Raw genomic sequence first — 18,740 nt, 5'->3', positions numbered from 1 at the left:
GAAGTGTCTGTTCATGTCTTCTGCCCATTTTTTGACTTGATTATTTGTTTTTGGGTGTTGAGTTTGAGAAGTTCTTTATAGATTTTGGAAATCAGCACTTTGTCTGTAGTGTCATTTGCAAATATCTTCTCACATTCTGTGGGTTGCCTCTTTGTTTTTTTGACTGTTTCCTTTGCTGTGCAGAAGCTTTTTATCTTGATGAAGTCCCAAAAGTTCATTTTTGCTTTTGTTTCACTAGCCTTTGGAGATGTATCTTGAAAGAAGTTGCTGTGGCCAATGTCAAAGAGGTTACTGCCTATGTTCTTCTCTAGGATTTTGATGGATTCCTGTCTCACATTGAGGTCTTTCATCCATTTTGAGTGTTCATCATCATTAGCCATCAGGGAAATTCAAATCAAAACCACATTGATTTGTTTAAAAAAAAAAAGAAAGAAAAAAAGAAGATACTAGGAATGGAAAAATGAAGGGGGGAAATTGGAGGGGGAGATGAACCATGAGAGACTATGGACTCTGAGAAACAAACTGAGGGTTCTAGAGGAGAGGGGGGTGGGGGGATGGGTTAGCCTGGTGATGGGTATTAAAGAGGGCACGTTTGAATGGAGCACTGGATGTTATACACAAACAGTGAATCATGGAACACTACATCAAAAACTAATGATGTAATGTATGGTGATTAACATAACATAATAAAAAAAAACACATTGAGATACCACCTTACACCAGTTAGAATGGCAAAAATTGACAAGGCAAGAAACAACGAATGTTGGAGAGGTTGTGGAGAAAGGGGAATCCTCTTACACTGTTGGTGGGAATATAAGTTGGTACAGCCACTTTGGAAAACAGTGTGGAGGTTCCTCAAAAAATTAAAAATAGAGCCACCCTATGACCCAGCAATTGCACTACTGGGTATTTACTCCAAAGACACAGATGTAGTGAAAAGAAGGGCCATATGGACCTCAATGTTCATAGCAGCAATGTCCACAATAGCCAAACTGTGGAAAGAGCTGAGATGCCCTTCAACAGACAAATGGATAAAGAAGATGTGGTCCATATATACAAGGGAAGATTACTCAGCCATCAGAAAGGATGAATACCCAACTTTTAAATCAACATGGATGGGACTGGAGGAGATTATGCTAAGTGAAATAAGTCAAGAGAGAAAGACGATTATCATATGGTTTCACTTACTTGTGGAACATAAGGAATAGCATGGAGGACATTAGGAGAAGGAAGGGAAAAATGAAGGGGGGGGAATCAGAGGGGGGACGAACCATGATAGACTATGGACTCTGAGAAACAAACTGGGGGGGGTGGGGGGATGGGTTAGCCTGGTGATGGGTATTAAGGAGGGCACGTACTGCATGGAGCGCTGGGTGTTATATGAAAACAATGAATCATGGATCACTACATCAAAAACTAATGATGCATTGTATGGTGACTAACATAATAAAATAAAATTAAATAAAAAAGATAATACTGTATTGTATATTTTAAAGTTGCTAAGAGAATAGATCTTAAAAGTTCTTAACACCAAAAAAAGAAAAGTGTTATATAATAGTGGGGACTTCCCTATGATGGATGCCCCTGGAGTTTTTAACTCTCAGACTTGTTCACAGTGAGCCTCTAGCAATACATCAGTTACAGTTCAGGTTTCCTACCCTAGACTTTTGTAGTGATCATTTCACAATATATACAAATATCTATTTTATATGCCTGAAACTAATATAATGTTACATGTCAATTATATCTCAATTAAAAATTTAATTTAATTTAAAAGAATTAGAGCAAGAAATCAGTGAAATTCAAAACAGGAAGCTAATAGAGAAAATCAATGAAACGAGAAACTGTTTTTTTTTTTAAAGACCAATAAAATCAATAAACATCTAGGGCGCCTGGGTGGCTCAGTCATTAAGCATCTGCCTTCGGCTCAGGTCATGATCCCAGGGTCCTGGGATCGAGTCCCACATCGGGCTCCCTGCTGGGCGGGAAGCCTGCTTTTCCCTTTCCCACTCTCCCTGCTTGTGTTCCCTCTCTCGCTGTCTCTCTCTCCCTGTTAAAAAATAAATAAAATCTTAAAAAAAAAAATCAATAAACCTCTAGCCGGAATAACTAAGAAAAAAGGGATTAATATCATAAATGAAAGAGGGGACATCACTACAGATCCCATGGACATTAAAAGGATAACAAAGGAATACTATGAACAATTATATGCCCACAAATGAAATTCAGGATTAATTCCTTGAAAGATGCAATCTTCCAAAACTTACACAAAAAGAAATAATCTGAATAGGCCTATATCAATTAAAGAAACTGAATTTAAAAAAAAGAAAGGGAATCAATAATAACTTTCCAAAACAGAAAATACCAGGCTCAGATGGATTCACTGCTAAATTCTATCAGTAATTTAAGGAAAAAATTATACAAATATTCTACAATCTCTGTCAGAAGATAGAAACAGAGGGAGTACTTTCTAGCTCATTCTTTGAGGCCAACATTGAATACCCAAAAGCAGACAAAAACATTACAAAAAAAAAAACCCAAAAAACCCAGCAGACAGATAACTCTCAAAGAACACAGATGCAAAATCTTCAATAAAATATTAGCAAATCAAATCCAACAATGTATAAAAAGAATTATACACCAAACCAAGTGGAATTTATCCCAGGTATGCACAAGTAGTTCAACATTCAAAAATTAACTATGTAATCTATCACAGCAATAGTCTAGAGAAGAAAAATACATGACCATATCAATAAATTCAGAAAAAATCATTTGACAAAATCCAATACCCATTCATGATAAAAACTTTCAGTAAACTAGGAACAGAAGGGAACTTCCACAACTTGATCAAAACATCTACAAAAAAATCTACAGCTAGCATACTTAATGGTGAGAAACTAGAAGCCTTCTCACTAAGATCAGGAATAAGGTAAGGATATCCCCTCTTACCACTCCTTTTCAACATCATATTGGAAGTCCAGGTTAATGCAATAAGACAAGAAAAGGAAATAAAATACAGATTGGGAAGGAAGAAATAAAACTGTCTTTGTTTACAGATGACATGTTAGTGTATATAGAAAATACGAAAGAATGGACAAAAACTCCTAGAACTAATAAGTGATTAAAGAGAGGTTGTAGGATACAAGATAAATACATGAAAGCCAATGCAAAATTCCTTTCCTAAATGCTGGCAATGAACAAATGGAATTTGAAATTCAAAATAACAATTTACATTATTGTCCCATAAATGAAACAGTTAGCTATAAATCTAACAAAATATGTACAAAATCTATACGAGAAAAACCACATAACTTTAATGTACAAAATCATTCATGTAATGGAGAAACATTCTATGTTCATGTTTAGGAAGACTCAATATTGTCAAAATGTCAGTTATTCCCAAATTGGTCTATAGATCAATGCAATTTCAATTAAAATCCAAGCAAGTTATCTTGTGAATATAAACAATCTGATTCTAAGTTTATATGGAGAGACAAAAGACACAGAATAGCCAATAAATATTGAAGAAGAACAAAGTTGGAGGACTAACACTACCCAACTTGAAGACTTACTATAAAACTACAACAGTCAAGACAATATGATATTGGTGAACAAATAGACAAATAGTTCAATGGACTAGAATAGAGGCCAGAAATAGACCCACATCATATAGTCAATTGATCTTTGATAAAGAAGCAAATACAATGGAACAAAGATAAGTCTTTTCAACAAGTGGTGCTGGAACAACATAGAAGAATATTCAGATGACCTTGTGTATAATGATGGCTTTTTAGATACAAGATGAAAGGTATGATTGCTAAAGCAAAAACTGATAAGCTGAACTTCATTAAAATTAAAAATGTATGTTCTGTGAGAGGCAATATCAAGAGAATAACAAGACCAGCCACATACTGGAAGAAAACATTTGCTAAAGCTACATTTGATAAAGTACTGTTGTCCAAAATATACATGTATTTCTTGAAACTCAACAAGAAGAAAAAATAACCTAATTTAAAATGGGCCAAGGAGCTTAAAAGACACTTCATCAAAGACATACAGATAGCAAATATTATATGAAAATATGCTCCACATCATATGTCATCATGGAAATACAAATTAAAACAACAATGAGATGTCACTGCACACCTTTTAGAATGGTCAAACTCTGGAACATTGACAACACAAAATGTTGGTGAGGACATGGAGCAACAGGAACCCTCCATTATTGCTGACAGGAATGCAAAATGGCACAACCACTTTGGAAGAAACTTTGGCTGTTCCTTACAAAATGAAAAATACTGTTACCATATGATTCAGCAATATGTTCTTTGGTGTTTACCCAAAGAAATTGAAAGCTTATTATGTCTACACAAAAACTTGCACACAGATGTTTGTATCAACTTTATTGATAATTGCCAAAACTTTCTAGCAATCAAGATACCCTTTGGTAGGTGAATAGATTAGATTTTTTCCTCTCCAGAGAGAAACTTCTGACATCTTTTAGAGTAGAAGAGAGGAATTTGCTCAAAGCACGTATCTGTGCTTAATTCCTTTTTGTGACTGAATAACATTTCATTGAATGTATTTTACACATTATGTTTATCCATTCATCCACTTAGGGAAATCTTGGTTGTTTCTACTTTTTGATTATGATAAATACTTCTGCCATGAATATGTGTGTACCTGTATTTGATTACCTGTTTTCAATTCTCTGGGATATATGTTATATATAATTATCATATGACCCAGCAATTCTGTATACCTAGGAATGGAATTGCTGGGTCATATGATAATTCTATTTAATTGTTTGAGGAACTACCAAACTGGTTTTCATGGCAGCTGTACCATTTTGCTTTCCCACTGGCTGTGTATGATGGCTCCAATTTCTCAACATCCTTGTTAACCCTTGTTATTTTCCATTTTTAATCATAGTCATCTTAATTAGTGAGAAATGGTAACTCATGGTTTTGACTTGCATTTCTGTAGTGATTAATGATGTTGAACACTTTCATGTGCTTGTTGGCAATATGTATATATTCTTTGAAGAAATGTCTATTTAAGTCCGATGCCCATTTTTTAATTGGGTTTCTTGTCTCTTTGTTCTTGGATTATAAGTATTCCTTATATATTCTGGATACTGGAACTTTACGAGAGATAGGATTTGCAAATATTTCCCCCATTATATAGGTCATCCTTTCACTTTTTTGATAATGTTCTTTTATGTACAAAAGGTTTTTTGATGAAGGCCAATTTATCCATTTTTTTCTTTTGTTCTTTCTGCTTTCATGTCATATCTTATCAATGGACAAGAATCCATTGTAAAAGTAAAGGGCAAAAATATTTACCTCAGTGTTTTCTTCTAAGAGTTTTATCATTTTAGCTCTTATATTTATGTTATCTTCCCAATCTGATTGGGTTCCATTTTGAGTTAATTTTTGTAGATGGTATGAAGTATGAGTACAACTTTATTCTTTTCATGTGGCTTTCCAGCTGTCCCAACGCCATTTTTGAAAAGACTATTTTTCCTCCATTTAATGGTCTTAACACCTTTATCAAAAATCAGTTGACCATATATGTGAGAGTTTATTTCTGGGCTCTCTATTCTATTCTTTTGGTCTATATACCTATCTTTATGCTAGTACAACCCTATTTTGATCACTGTAAATTTATAGCAAGTTTTCAAAACAGGAAGTGTGAAAAGAAGTTTGTTCTTTTTCAAGATTGTTTTGGCTATTTGGAGGGTCCTTTGATATCCATAGAATGATTTATTTTTTCTATTTCTGCAAAACATCTTTGGGGGTTTTGATATGTATTGTGTTGAATCTGTAGATTGGTTTGAGGATTTACATCTTAACCTTATGTCATTTAAACCATAAATACAGGATATCTTTTCACTTACTTAGGACTTCTTTAATTTCTTTCAGCAATGTTTTGTAGTTATCAGTATACAAGTCTTTGTCCTTTTTGGTTAGATTTATCCCTAGGTATTTTATTATTCAAGATGCTATTGTAAGTGCAAATATTTTCTTAATTGCCTTTTTGAATTGTTCATTGATAGTATATAAAAATGCAACTGAATTTTGTGTGTTGATTTTGTATTCTGAAACTTACTGAACATACGTATTAGCTCTAATAGTTTTTGTGTGAATTCTTTAGGATTTTCTATACTTAAAATCATGTCAACTGTGAATAAAGATACTTTTATTTCTTCCTTTCTGACTTAATGTCTTCTACTTCTTTTTCTTGCCTAATTGCTTACACTAAAACTTTCAGTACAATGTTGAATAGAAGTCGAGAAAGCAGTCTGGATAGAATAGATTTTATCTATTTTATCTATTTTATCCTTGTCTTGTTATTGATCTTATGGGGAAAGCTTCCAGTTTTTCACCATTGAGTACAACACTAGCTGTGGGGTTTTATAAAGCCATTTATCAGATTGGGAAGATTCTCTTCTATTCCTAATTTGTTGAGTATATTTATCATGAGACTATGTGTATTACACTGATTGACATATATGTTGAATCACCCTTGCATCATTAGGATAAACACACCTGATCATATGGTATAATCCATTTAATGTGGAGCTGATTCAGTGTACTAGTATTTTATTGAGGATTTTTGCATCCATATTCATAAGGAATACTGGTATTAGTTTTCTTTTCTTCGATGTCTTTGTCTGGCTTTGGTATCAGAGTAATGCTGGCCTCATGATTTTTAAGTGTTCTCTTCCATTTTTTGGAAAATTATTTTTTGAAGGGTTGGTGTTGCTTCTCCTTTAAATGACTGGTAGAATTTACTAGAGAAACCATTTGGTCTTGGAATTTTCTTTTCTTTTTTTTTAAGATTTTATTTATTTATTTGAGAGAGAGAGAGAGCACAAGTGAGGTGAAGGGCAGAGAGAGAGCAAGGGACAAGCCGGGAGCCCAATGCAGGGCTCAATCCCAGGACCCTGAGATCATGATCTGAACCAAAGTCAGCCAGCCGCTTAACTGACTGAGCCACCCAGGTGCTCCTGGGATTTTCTTTCTTAGGAAGTTTTGATTATTAATCCAGTCTCTTTACTTATTATAGCTCTGTTCAGATTTTGTATTTCTTTTTGAGTCAGTTTTCACAAGTTGTGAGTTTCTAGGAATGTGTCCATTTCATTTAGTTATCTAATTTATTGACATACGGATGTTCATTTTTTTTTATAATCTATTTTATTTCTGTAAGGTCAGTAGTAATGTCCCCACTTCCATTTCTCATTTAGTAATTTGAATCTTCTGTTTTTTCTTAGTCTAACAAAAATTTTGGCAGTTTTGTTGATCGTTTCAAAGTACCAACTTTTAGTTTCATTGATTTTTCTCTGTTTCTTTTAGTTTCATTGATTTTTCTGTTTATTCTCATTTTGCTTATCTCCACTCTAATTTTTATTATTTTCTTCCCTATGCTGGCTTTTGGTTTAGTTTTATCTTCTTTATCTCATTTCTTAAGGTGTGAAGTTATTGATTTGAGATTTTTATTATTTTTTATTGAAGTATAGTTGATACATAATGCTACATTAGTTTCAAGTGGAGATCTTCCTTTTTAATGTATCTACAGCTATAAATTTCTCTTTAAGCACTACTTCCACTATATCCTATAAGTTTTGCTATGTTGTATTTTCATTCCCACTCATCTCAAAATATTTTCTAATTTCCCTGTGCTTTCATCTTTGACCCAATGGTTGTTTAAGAGTGTGTTGCTTAATATCCAAATATTTTTAAATTTTCCAGTTTTCCTTTTATTATACATTATGAGTGTCATTACATTGTGGCAGAAAAGATTTCAATTTTTAAAATTTTATTACCTCTTGTTTTGTGGCCTGACATAATGGTGTATTTTGGAGAGATTTCCATTTGAACTTGAGAAAAAAATGTGTATTCTACTGTTTGGGGATGGTGTGTTCTGTGTATGTATGTTATATCTAGTTTGTATTATTATTCAAGTCCTCTATTTTCTTATTGACAATCTTTCTGGTTGTTCAGTCCATTATTGACAGTGGGGTAATGAAGTCTCAACTCTTATTGTAGACCTGTCTATTTCTTCCTTCAATCCTGTCAATTTTTGCTTCATATTATTTGGAGGCTCTCTTGTTAAGTACATATATGTTTATAATTGTTATATCTTCTTTATGGATTGAATCTTTTATCAATATATAATGTTCTTTGGCCCTTGTAACAATTTTATATAAAGTCTACTATGTCTGATATTGGTAAAGCTATCTCAGCTTTCTTTGGTTGCTACATACAACCTTTCACTTTACATATTTTGTCTGTGGATCTAAAGTGAGTCTTTTGTTAGATAGCATATACTTGGATCATGTTTAGTTTTTTTTTTAATCCATCCTATCAATATCTGTGTTTCAATTGGAGAGTTTAATCCATTTATTTAAAGTAATTATTGTTCAGGAAGGACTTCTGCCATTTTTCTTTGTCTTCCTCATGTCTTATGTCTTTGTTCCTCAATTCTCCCATAACTGTCTTCTTTTGTGTTTACTTGATTTTTTAATAGTGTTCTGCTTTGATTCCTTTCTAATTTTCTTTTTTGCAATTTTTAAGTTATTTTCTTGGTGGTTGCCTTGGAAATTACAAGTAATTTCTTAAAATTTTAACAATCTATTGTGAATTAATAGTACCTTACTTCAGTAGTATACAGGAGCTCCTATAAAGCTCCATCACACCCATTTTATGTTGATGTCACAAATTACATCTTTGTACACTGTGTGCCTATTAGTATAGATTTATAATTATTGTTTTATGTATTTATTTAAATTATATTGCAAAACAAATAGAGGAGAGATAAACCAAAATTACAATACTGGCTTTTGTATTTACCTATGTAGTTACCTTTACCAGTGTTCTTTGTTTCTTCATATGTCTTCAAGTTACTGTCTGGTGTCCTTTCATTTTTCCCTGAAGGACTCCCTTTAGCATTTCTCTTAAGGCTGTTCTTCTAGTGCTGAATCACCTTAGCTTTTGTTATCTGGGAATATCTTAATTTCTCCTTCATGGGAATATATTTAATTTTATTTAATTTCTCCATCATGAGAATTATTTGAAGGATATAGAATTATTGGTTGACAGTTTTCTCTTTCATCTCTTTAAGTATGGTATCCCACTGACCTCTGGACTCCATGGTTTCTGCTGAGAAATCTGTGTAATCCTATTGAGGATTCCTTGTACATGATGAGTCACTTTTCTTTTGCTGCTTTCAAGATTCCCTTTCAACACTTAATTATAATGTGCCTGAGTGTAAATCTCTTTGTTTATCCTTTTTGGAGTTTGTTGAGCATCTTAGACATGCAGATTCATGATGTTTATCAAATTTTGGAAGTTTTTTGGCCATTATTTCCTCAAATATTTTTTTCCTCTTTATCTCTGTTTTTCTTCTACCATCCTGAAATTCCCTTTATGTGTATGTTGGTTTGCTTGGTGGAGCCACATAGGTCCTCTGAGCTGTGTTCATTTTTCTTTATTCTTCTTTCTGCTCCTCAGACTGGATTATTTTAATTGTCCTGTCTTTTAAGAATTGCTGATTCTTTCTTCTGCCTGCTCAAATTTGCTATTGATAACTCTAATGAGTTTTTCCATTTCAATTATTGTACTTTTAATCTCCAGAATTTGTTTGGTTTCTTTTTATAATTCCTATCTCTTTATTCATATTCTTTATTTGTGTGTACATCATTCTGGTTTGCTTTAGCTCTTTGCCCATAGTTTCCTTTAGCCTTATCAGAATATTTAATACAATTGATATAGTTTTTGGCTAATAAATACAAAGTCTGTACTTCCACAGTGAGAGTTTCTGTTAATTTCTTATTTAAGTGGGCTATACTTTCTTACTTCTTTCTATCCTTTGTAATTTTTTTTTTGAGAACTGAACATTTTGAATATAATAATGTGGTAACTCTGGAAATCAGATTCTTCTTGGTCCTTGGGTTTCGTTTTTGTAGTTTGCTGTGAGTCCCAGTTGTTTGTTCACTTAGTGATGTTACTAAACTATTTTTATAAAGACTTTATTCTTTGTCATGTATCATCTTAGAAGTGTCTGCTTTTTGGCTTTTGGTCAGCAAGTGTCCTGACAGATATTTCCTTGAACATCGAAATTCCTCCCCGCATCAGAAAAAAAGGAGAGCAAAGAGAAAAGGAAAAAAAAGGTGGGGGGGGGGAACTCCCAGTCCTCGCAGATTGAGTCTGTGTTAAGGTATTCCTTTAATGCTTAGCCAGCCTGTTTACAACTATGCCTTAGTCTTCACTTCCTGCTTGTACTGAGCCTAGAGATCAGCCAGAGGTGAGAGATTAGGATATTTTCAAGTCTTTTCTGAGCATGCATCCTGCCCTAGGCATGCACATGACTTTCTAAATTTCCTTGTATATGCAAGCCTTTTTCAATATCTTAATTTCCCAAAGAAACTCCCTCCCTAGCTTTTTCTCTCAGGTTTTTAGTGTGTTCTTATTTGACTCCATTGTATTCTCTTGACTCTAAGAGAGATGAGTTGTTCATTTGCCTTTCAATATTTGTGGAGAATGCAGTATGCACAGCTGTTTTACCACCTGAGAGAGTGCTGAATTAAAAAAAAATAATAATAAGACAAGTGCTCTGTGTCAGTCCTTCAGGTAGCTCCCAGACAGGTTGAAACAGAGAAACCAACTCTGTTAAGAATAAAGTTTGCTCTGCCCCCTCTGGAACCAGAGGCCAGGGTCTCAAACTGGGAAGGCAGACTGCTGTCTTTAAGATCATCACCACGTTGGGAAGGGAAGTATGGCAAGAGTGAGTAAAGATGCCATAAAGCTTTCCTACTAATCATAAGTTGCCCTTTTCTTGATTTAGTACTTGCTTAGAAGTTTGTCTATTTGAATCTTTCAAAAGAACTAGCTTATAATTTTGCTGAACAACAAAGGTCATTAAAATTAAAAACTTTCTTCTAATTACCTTTTTGGCCCTACTTCGCAGATTGTTGGCCATGCAGGGTTGCTAAACATTGAAAGACAATAAGTGTAGTAAAGAATACAACCTCTAGAACCAGACTGTCTGAGGGTATTACTGTGTGCCATACTTGCTGAGTGACCTTAGCAAGTTGGCTAACTTCTCTTTGCTTGTTTCTTCCTCCAAAATGGAGAGTAACAATAGCACCTACCTCGTAGGGTTGTTGTGAGGATTAAACCAGTTAATATATGTGAAAGGTCTTGAATAGTACCTGGCACATTTTAAATGTAATTAGTTGTGGTTGATACTCTTTGTGAAATAGTAAGCAGACAGTTTCTCTAAATGTTTCATAAACATTCAAAGAGTATAAAATTCTATGATAGAGTTTTTATAAAAATCAAAATTGATAATTATGTTATCTAAATCTTTTATATGTATATTTATTACTCGTTATTTATCAAATTCTAAAAGCTGTAGATTACAGTACCCAGCTACTATTGTGATTTGGCCAATGTATTTCTATCTTTGCTTTATATGTTTCAACATTCATTTGTTAATTGACAGACTCAAAGAATGTATATTAAAATATGGTCATTTATCAAGCAGAATAAAATATGAATTACCTTTGTCTTCCTTTACGATTTTGTCACATTGAACCTCTTTGTTCTTTGGAGCTCCATTAATAGTCTGCATCATCCTTTCAACATATAAGTCATTGCCTAATCTATTCCTACAAAGGGTCTCATAATTCTTGTTTCTCCGACTACAAAAAAAGTATATTCAACTCATTAATAAAAATTATTACCACAGATATTACCTCTTTATATTATGTTTTCTCTTTAAAATTACCTTCTTTTATGTGGATTGCACCAAACATTAAATGAGAGTTCAAAAAACTCTTTAGGGAAAGACTGCACTGAATTACCTCCGAAGGACTCTATTTACTGTACCTCCCAGCATCCCTACTACTTTCAGTGCCCACCAACAATACGCTAGCACTATCTCCAGATAGGTTTTATGAACTATGCTATAAACACTGAAAACTATACATTTCCCTTAAGGTACCACCTTGTGTCATCCTGTAGGTATTATTTTCATAATTATTTAATTCTGAGTATTTCTTAAATTTCTATTATGATTTCTTCTTTGATTCATGAGGAACTTAGAAAATGTGCTTTTTAACTTCCAAATGTGTGTGTGAATATTATCTATGTTTTCATTGAGATTTATGTTATTAATTTTTAACTTAATTCTATTTATGGCCAGAGAATTTAGTTTGTATGGTACTATTTCTTTGAAATTTTTGAAACCTTGCTTCATGGTCTTGTGCATGGATGATTTTTATAAATGTTCCGTGTGTGCTTGAAAAGAGTGAATGTTTTCTAATTGTTGAATGAAGAGTTGTGATCATTAAATGTTTTTGGTTCAAATTTTCTGTATCTATGTGAATTTTTTATCTGGTTGGCATACAGTAATTAAGAGAAGCATGTTTAAATCTACTTTAATAGGATACTTAACAAGTTTTAAATTTTTGCTTCATATATGTTGAGGTTATTTTATTAGGGATATTCAAGATTAGAATTATTTTTACCTTCCTGTCATTATGAAGTAAACTTCTTTGTCCCTAATAATGCAATTGGTTTAATTGTTTCTCTGTGGATGATATGTTTTTTCTTTCTTTTTTTCTTCTGTTTTTAAAATCTTTTAACATTTGATATCCTGGAGTACCAGTACAATGCACAACTTCTTTTTTTGGATATTTTTAAAAATTTATTCCTGTTTCTGTGACATGATGTCTTTTAAGAGCTTCGGAAAGTCCTTACCCCCTCTTTTTGAATAGTTCCTCTCCTCCATTCTTTCTACTTTGACTTTTTGAAACTAACCAGATGCATGTTGGACCTTTATTCTATTGTCGATGTCTTTTTTTAACTTCTCTTTCATACTTTATATCATATTTTTCTCTCCAAGGTTTATTTTGTATAGTTTATCCAGATCTATGTTTCAAGTTATTAAATCTCTGTTCAATTATGCCTTGTTTAAATTTAACATTTACTTTTTAGTTTCAACAGTTATATAAGCATACTTTATTTTACAGTTCTTTTTAGATGTTTTTGCAAATATGAGTCATCATTTTGATAGTTTCTTAGTGAGGTGTTAGCTTTATCTTCTGTTTAAATATTTCACATATATTTTATATTCTACATCTCATAATATAGCCCTACTAATATCTCATTATCCACAGTCCTCACAATGTAGATCTAGGGTTTGTTATTTCTTTTAATTCTCATTCATAATGGCTTCTTTATTGGTTTGGTGTATTTTTACCAAACTCAATCTGAGGGAATCTTAAGAGCCTAAATGGGATATGATTTCCTCCAGAGAAAATTCATGTTGGCTTATGTAGTAGCTATGAGACCTGGGATCACTTGAGATAACTGAAATCCTTTTAAGGGTCTTTGATTAATACAAAAATATCTCTTTCCATCCTCTCAATTGTGGGGGACCAAGACTTAATGAACTCTAGATTCATGTGCTAATTTTAACATTTGCTTCCAGCATCTCTCCCTCTCTGATTTCAGATCATTTATTTATCCATTTGTTATTCTTTCCTTTCCTTTTTTTGGTGTTAAGAGCTTCCCTTTATGTCTTATGGGTTTCAAAGTATGTTATTCAGGATCTACTTGTACTATATTCTATAGTCCAAAATAATTCTAGGTTAATATTTGGAAAAGAATAATGCCCTAAAAATATTTTAATGATGGATTTTTTAGTACTATGAGTCATATTCAAATTATATTTGAATCTAAATAATCTGAATAACTATCAATACTCTATTTATAGTAGCTAAATTAATTTCAGACAGAGTAGACTTCAGAGCAAGGCAAATTATCAGAGATAAAGAGGGACATTACAAAATGATAAAGGGGTCAATTCTCCCAAAAAGACATAACAATCCTTAATGTGTATGTGTTTAACAACAAAGCTTCAAAATACACAAGGCAAAAATTAATGATCTATTTAAATTAATTAATAAGGACAAATGGAAAATCTGCTCTAATATAGTAAACTCAGTTATTTTCCCATTACATATTTTCCTTCTTAAGTGTTTAATATAAAAAGTCAGTCCTTTCTTTTTAAACTGGAAATAATTTATATATGCATAAAAGAAAATAATCATTAAAATCTATATTGAGACTTGGAAGCTTCCTTTATTTCTTTTATTATTTGACTTAGTAGTTTGACTACTTTTTAAAGAATAAGGTAAAGCTATGGGTTCTTCCTCTAGAAAAAAAGTACATACAACATAAATACTTTACATATCATTTCATAGGGCACACATATAACTTTACACGTAATTTCACCAACCACGTATGCCACCAGTATTTATCCAGGAATCCCTAAAAACAGAAACAAGGACAAGAACCTCTGACTTAGCACTTAAATTACAGAAACAAATAGACAATTGAGCCGTACATACATGACCTTCTCAGCTTCTTCAGATTCCACAGAAACCATGACTGTTGGTAGGTTAAAAAATCTCAGTGTTTCCGACTCTGTGAGTGTTATCTCTATAGTCTTTTGTAGGTCTTCTTTTGTTACAATTTTCTCAGGTGTTGCCCTCACAACTCGTAAGTCTAAAATAGATGACTTAATAAAAATCATTGACTAATTGCTATTTTTAATTTTCATTTTACCAAAATATCGTGATGGGTCATACATTGTGACTTTATGTGGTCAAAGAACAGACTGTGTTGTGGGATGTATTCAATCCCTCTGATGCAGGGGGAGATTATGATAGTAATCCAATCCTCCCGTCTCCCTCTGATAGGATGATCCTCCCTGCTGCTGCAGACACTGCTGATTGCCTAAGTTTTCATTGCTAAGGCTTTTTCCCTTCCCTTGCTCTTTCCATTAAGAAAATCAAGTGTTTAGCTTTCCTAGCCTCTCTTGAAGCTAGAGTTGACCATGTGACAGAGTTCTGGCCAATAAGATAACAGCAGAAATACATAGGAAAGAAGAAGGCTCCTGGGGAAACTTTTACTTTCCTGATAAATAAGGGTGATAGGACTGAAGCTACTGCCTTTCTCTCTCTTTCTGCCTTTAACATGGATATAATACCCACAGCTGGGGCAGATATTTGGACCATGGAGCAAAACGCAAGAAGCAAGAAGTAAGAAGAAAAGTTTTAAGGAAAGAGAATAGCACAGCTGTCAATCCAGAGTCTGAGAGTCAAGCCACAAAATCAAATCCAAAATAGTTGATTGTTTAAGCTAATGGTAGTTGGGTATTCTCTTACTTGTTGTCAGAGCATTCCTGTTACATATCTTAACACCAAAGATGCTATCAAGCACTTTTCCAACCTTATGAATACTTTCATCAATCCTTCATTATCATCTCAGAGGAAGAGGCACCCTTACTGCACTCCAAGGTGAATGTTCCTCCGGTAAGTACCCATTTCTTCCAGCACTTTTGATCATCCATTATTTTATACTCTTTTATCTTCATTTTCATAATCCTTTTTTTATTAAAAGATTTTATTTATTTATTTGACAGAGAGAGACACAGTGAGAGAAGGAACACAAGCAGGGAGAGTGGGAGAGGGAGAATCAGGCTTCCCGCCGAGCAAGGAGCCTGGTGTGGGGCTCGATTCCAGGAACCTGGGATCACGACCCGAGCTGAAGGCAGATGCCTAACGACTGAGCCACCCAGGCGCCCCCATTTTCATAATCCTTTACTTCATGTTTTATGCTCTGCCTGGAAGGAGCCACTCTTATTTTTTTTCTCCTGACAAATTACTAATCATCTTTAAAAACCCAGTTCAAAAGTCTATAATGTTCTCTATGAATTCTTTTTTTTTTCCACCTCAAAGATGTTAATCTTCACTTTCAAAGTGCTCCCATAACATTCTGCATATGTCTTATTAGGGCACTGATCACAACGTATCAGAAGAAGTTGCCTCCTGAGTTAAAAGCAGAGCACTTCTAAAACAGGGTCTGTCTCTCCTGAGGCTGGTGGTGCAAGAGAGTCACCTTGAGAAATTTAATGCTACCCTGGTAGTTCTCAGTAGCTACTCCTCAGGCCAGCATTTGAGAATCATTACCATAGTTCTTTTACCTCAAGTACCTGACAAATAATAAGCATAGTTGCTAATGCTATGAAATAATGGGCTGTTACTGAAATAAATTATATTATTTTCATTACCTGTAAAACTAGTCAGTTTTTCCCGTTTATAGGATGGTTCTTCTAGGTCTTCTGCTATTGATTCAGTAGTAGATACACTTGATTTAGAAACTGTACTGCTTCCTAAAACCGACCTTTAATAATGAAAAACAACATTATTCTTTTATTTAGATGTTCTTATGGGTAATTAAATATATAAATAAAAACATTATCATATTGAGAAATCAAATATAATCATGTAAAAAACTGATAAAAAGAAACTTCTTTAAACAGAGTTGTTTTGTAGTGTTCCTTAAATAAAAAGTCATTATAAATATATTTTAGAGATAAAACATGTCAAACCTATGTCTAAAGTCCTTCAGTGGATTCCTAATATATTTAGAATAAAAAGCTAAAATACAGTCTACCTATCCAATTTCTTCTTCTTCATTATCACTCTTCCCCTTCCCCATTTTTCCTCAATCTTTCAGTTCTCTCTTATTTTATTAGAGACTTTATTAGAGGTTTTGATTGGCCTGGAACTTCCTTTCATTTTTCACCCATTTTCTGCTCGTCATTCAAATCCCATCTTAAATGTGATTTATTCAATTTTATAAAGGTCCTCTCAAGATTTAATTAAAAGAAAATCTATATACTGGTTGGGAAATCAATAAATTGAAGAATACAAAAATAGTTTCTTTAAACATATGAACTTAATATTACTTCATGATATTATATACCTTTTTGCCTTTTCTATTTATAAGTCCAACTGTCCTCCAAAAGGATAGATTTGGTTTAGTGGAATATTCTTTGTTTTATAGAGCACTCCTATGACTACTTTATGCAAATTTGGAGGCAGACTCTCGAACAGCATATTTTTTCTTAAAATTTTGTGCTTAGTTAACATCTGGAAATTTTAATTTGTCAGATTGAAAATTACACACTCAAATATTTCCCCATATCTTTAGATTATTTTAGGACATCCTGTTTTATTATTGCAAAGACTCTGAACTTCTCCACTGTAAGCATTAATAAAATTTCAGTAATATGTCTACATAATACATGCATAACATTTCATTTACAAAAAAATTATGAAACAGAAGAGAAATCAAACCGTAGAAGAACAGGGATTTGCATGGAAGAATGGAGTTGGAGGGGGGCAGTCACAGAGAAGGAAAGCTACTTCTTCCCATAAACTGCAACATAAAAGAAACTGAAGAAATGTGTCTGTGGGTGTGTGATGCTAGCCTCACCTTTTGGTTCCTCAGGAAATCTTGAGGAAAATCTACATATTTTTCTCACAAATGTTTTGGTGTGTCAGGGAACTCTTAAGTCATGTAAAGCTCTATATCTAACTAAAACATGAGGGGAACATAGAGATGGCTAGTACACTAATGTAGAGTGGAGTTGGGAGTCTGAAGACAACTGACATCAAAGTTATATATATGCAACTTAAATGAAAAGACAGTACATATGATATAAAAAAGAACAATAGAATAGTATACTTTACCTTGTAAACTGCCCTAACATACTAGGATTTATTGTATTCTGATACAGGCTATAGGAAGATATATATTCTGATGCATATGATCCTTCTTGTGATGTCAATAATTTATTTGGCTTTGCTGCACCCATATATGGGTCTTGATGGTAAAGAGGTCGGGGAGTAACATCAACTCCAAGTGTATTAATTACCTGTGGAAAATGGTTATTTAAAATGAAATAAGTAAAAAAAAAATGAGGTTTCTGAATAATAGGTCCTAGAAAACAGAAATAAAAGCAGTAGAAAAAAAGAAATACAGTGTTTCTAGGATGGAATAAACAAGAAAGTTGAATGAACGATTTTATGCTTAAAAATTTCTTTTTTTTTAAAGATTTTATTTATTTATTCATCAGAGACAGAGAGAGAGGCAGAGGGAGAGGCAGGCTCCCAAGGAGCAGGGAGCCCAATGCGGGACTCGATCCCAGGACCCCGGGATCATGACCTGAGCCGAAGGCAGACGCCCAACCATCTGAGCCACCCAGGCGCCCCCTGCTTAAAAATTTCTTAACTAGGCACACTTTTTAAAAACGTCTTATTCATGTTTTTACCTATATGCAAGTAATACATATTAATTTCAGGGAAATTCAGAAAGGTAGAAAGATAATTCATCCAGATTGTTAATATTTTTGTATGTTTAATTTTTTATGTATAAGCTTTAAAAAACCCACTATTATTCATCCAACATTTTATTAGTAAACATTTCCCAGTTTTCACATATTGTTATTTTTGCCTAATTCTTAATCTTTTCAATTATGAAATTTAACATACAGAAATACAGCTCTTACATTCAAGTTTTTAATCCATTTTGAGTTAATTTTTGTGTATGGTGTAAGTTAGTGGTTCAGTTTCATTCTTTTCTATGTGGCTGTCCAGTTTTCCTAACTCTACTTATTGAAGATACTGTTTTTCCCCAGTGTGTATGCTGCTCTTTAAATGTAAATTAACTGACCATATCCGTGTAGGTTTATTTCTGGGCTCTCTATTCAGTTCCATTGATCTTTGTTTCTATTTTTGATGTATGTGTTTATGTACAAATACCATACTGTTTTAATTACTACAGCTCTGTAATACAATTTGAAATCAGAGAGGGTGA

General features: G+C 33.2%; 1 protein-coding gene across 3 annotated transcripts in view; it reads right to left on the bottom strand.

Moving 5' to 3' along the window:
- Positions 1-18,740, bottom strand: part of DNAI4 (dynein axonemal intermediate chain 4) — a 91,666-nt gene that overhangs the window by 50,306 nt on the left and 22,620 nt on the right. For all 3 annotated transcript variants that reach the window (XM_025871784.2, XM_073896569.1, XM_025871785.2), the window contains exons 3-6: positions 17,615-17,799; positions 16,147-16,259; positions 14,423-14,579; positions 11,568-11,707 (exon numbers count right to left, since the gene is read on the bottom strand). In XM_025871784.2, coding sequence (XP_025727569.2) covers positions 11,568-11,707; positions 14,423-14,579; positions 16,147-16,259; positions 17,615-17,799 — 595 coding nt within the window. The remainder of the gene's footprint in view (positions 1-11,567; positions 11,708-14,422; positions 14,580-16,146; positions 16,260-17,614; positions 17,800-18,740) is intronic.

This window comes from Callorhinus ursinus, unplaced genomic scaffold, assembly GCF_003265705.2.
Source record: "Callorhinus ursinus isolate GAN/ISIS: 27379988/994484 unplaced genomic scaffold, GSC_fseal_2.0 scaffold9, whole genome shotgun sequence".
Classification (NCBI taxonomy): domain Eukaryota; kingdom Metazoa; phylum Chordata; class Mammalia; order Carnivora; family Otariidae; genus Callorhinus; species Callorhinus ursinus.
This window is presented reverse-complemented; position numbering and strand designations above follow the sequence as displayed.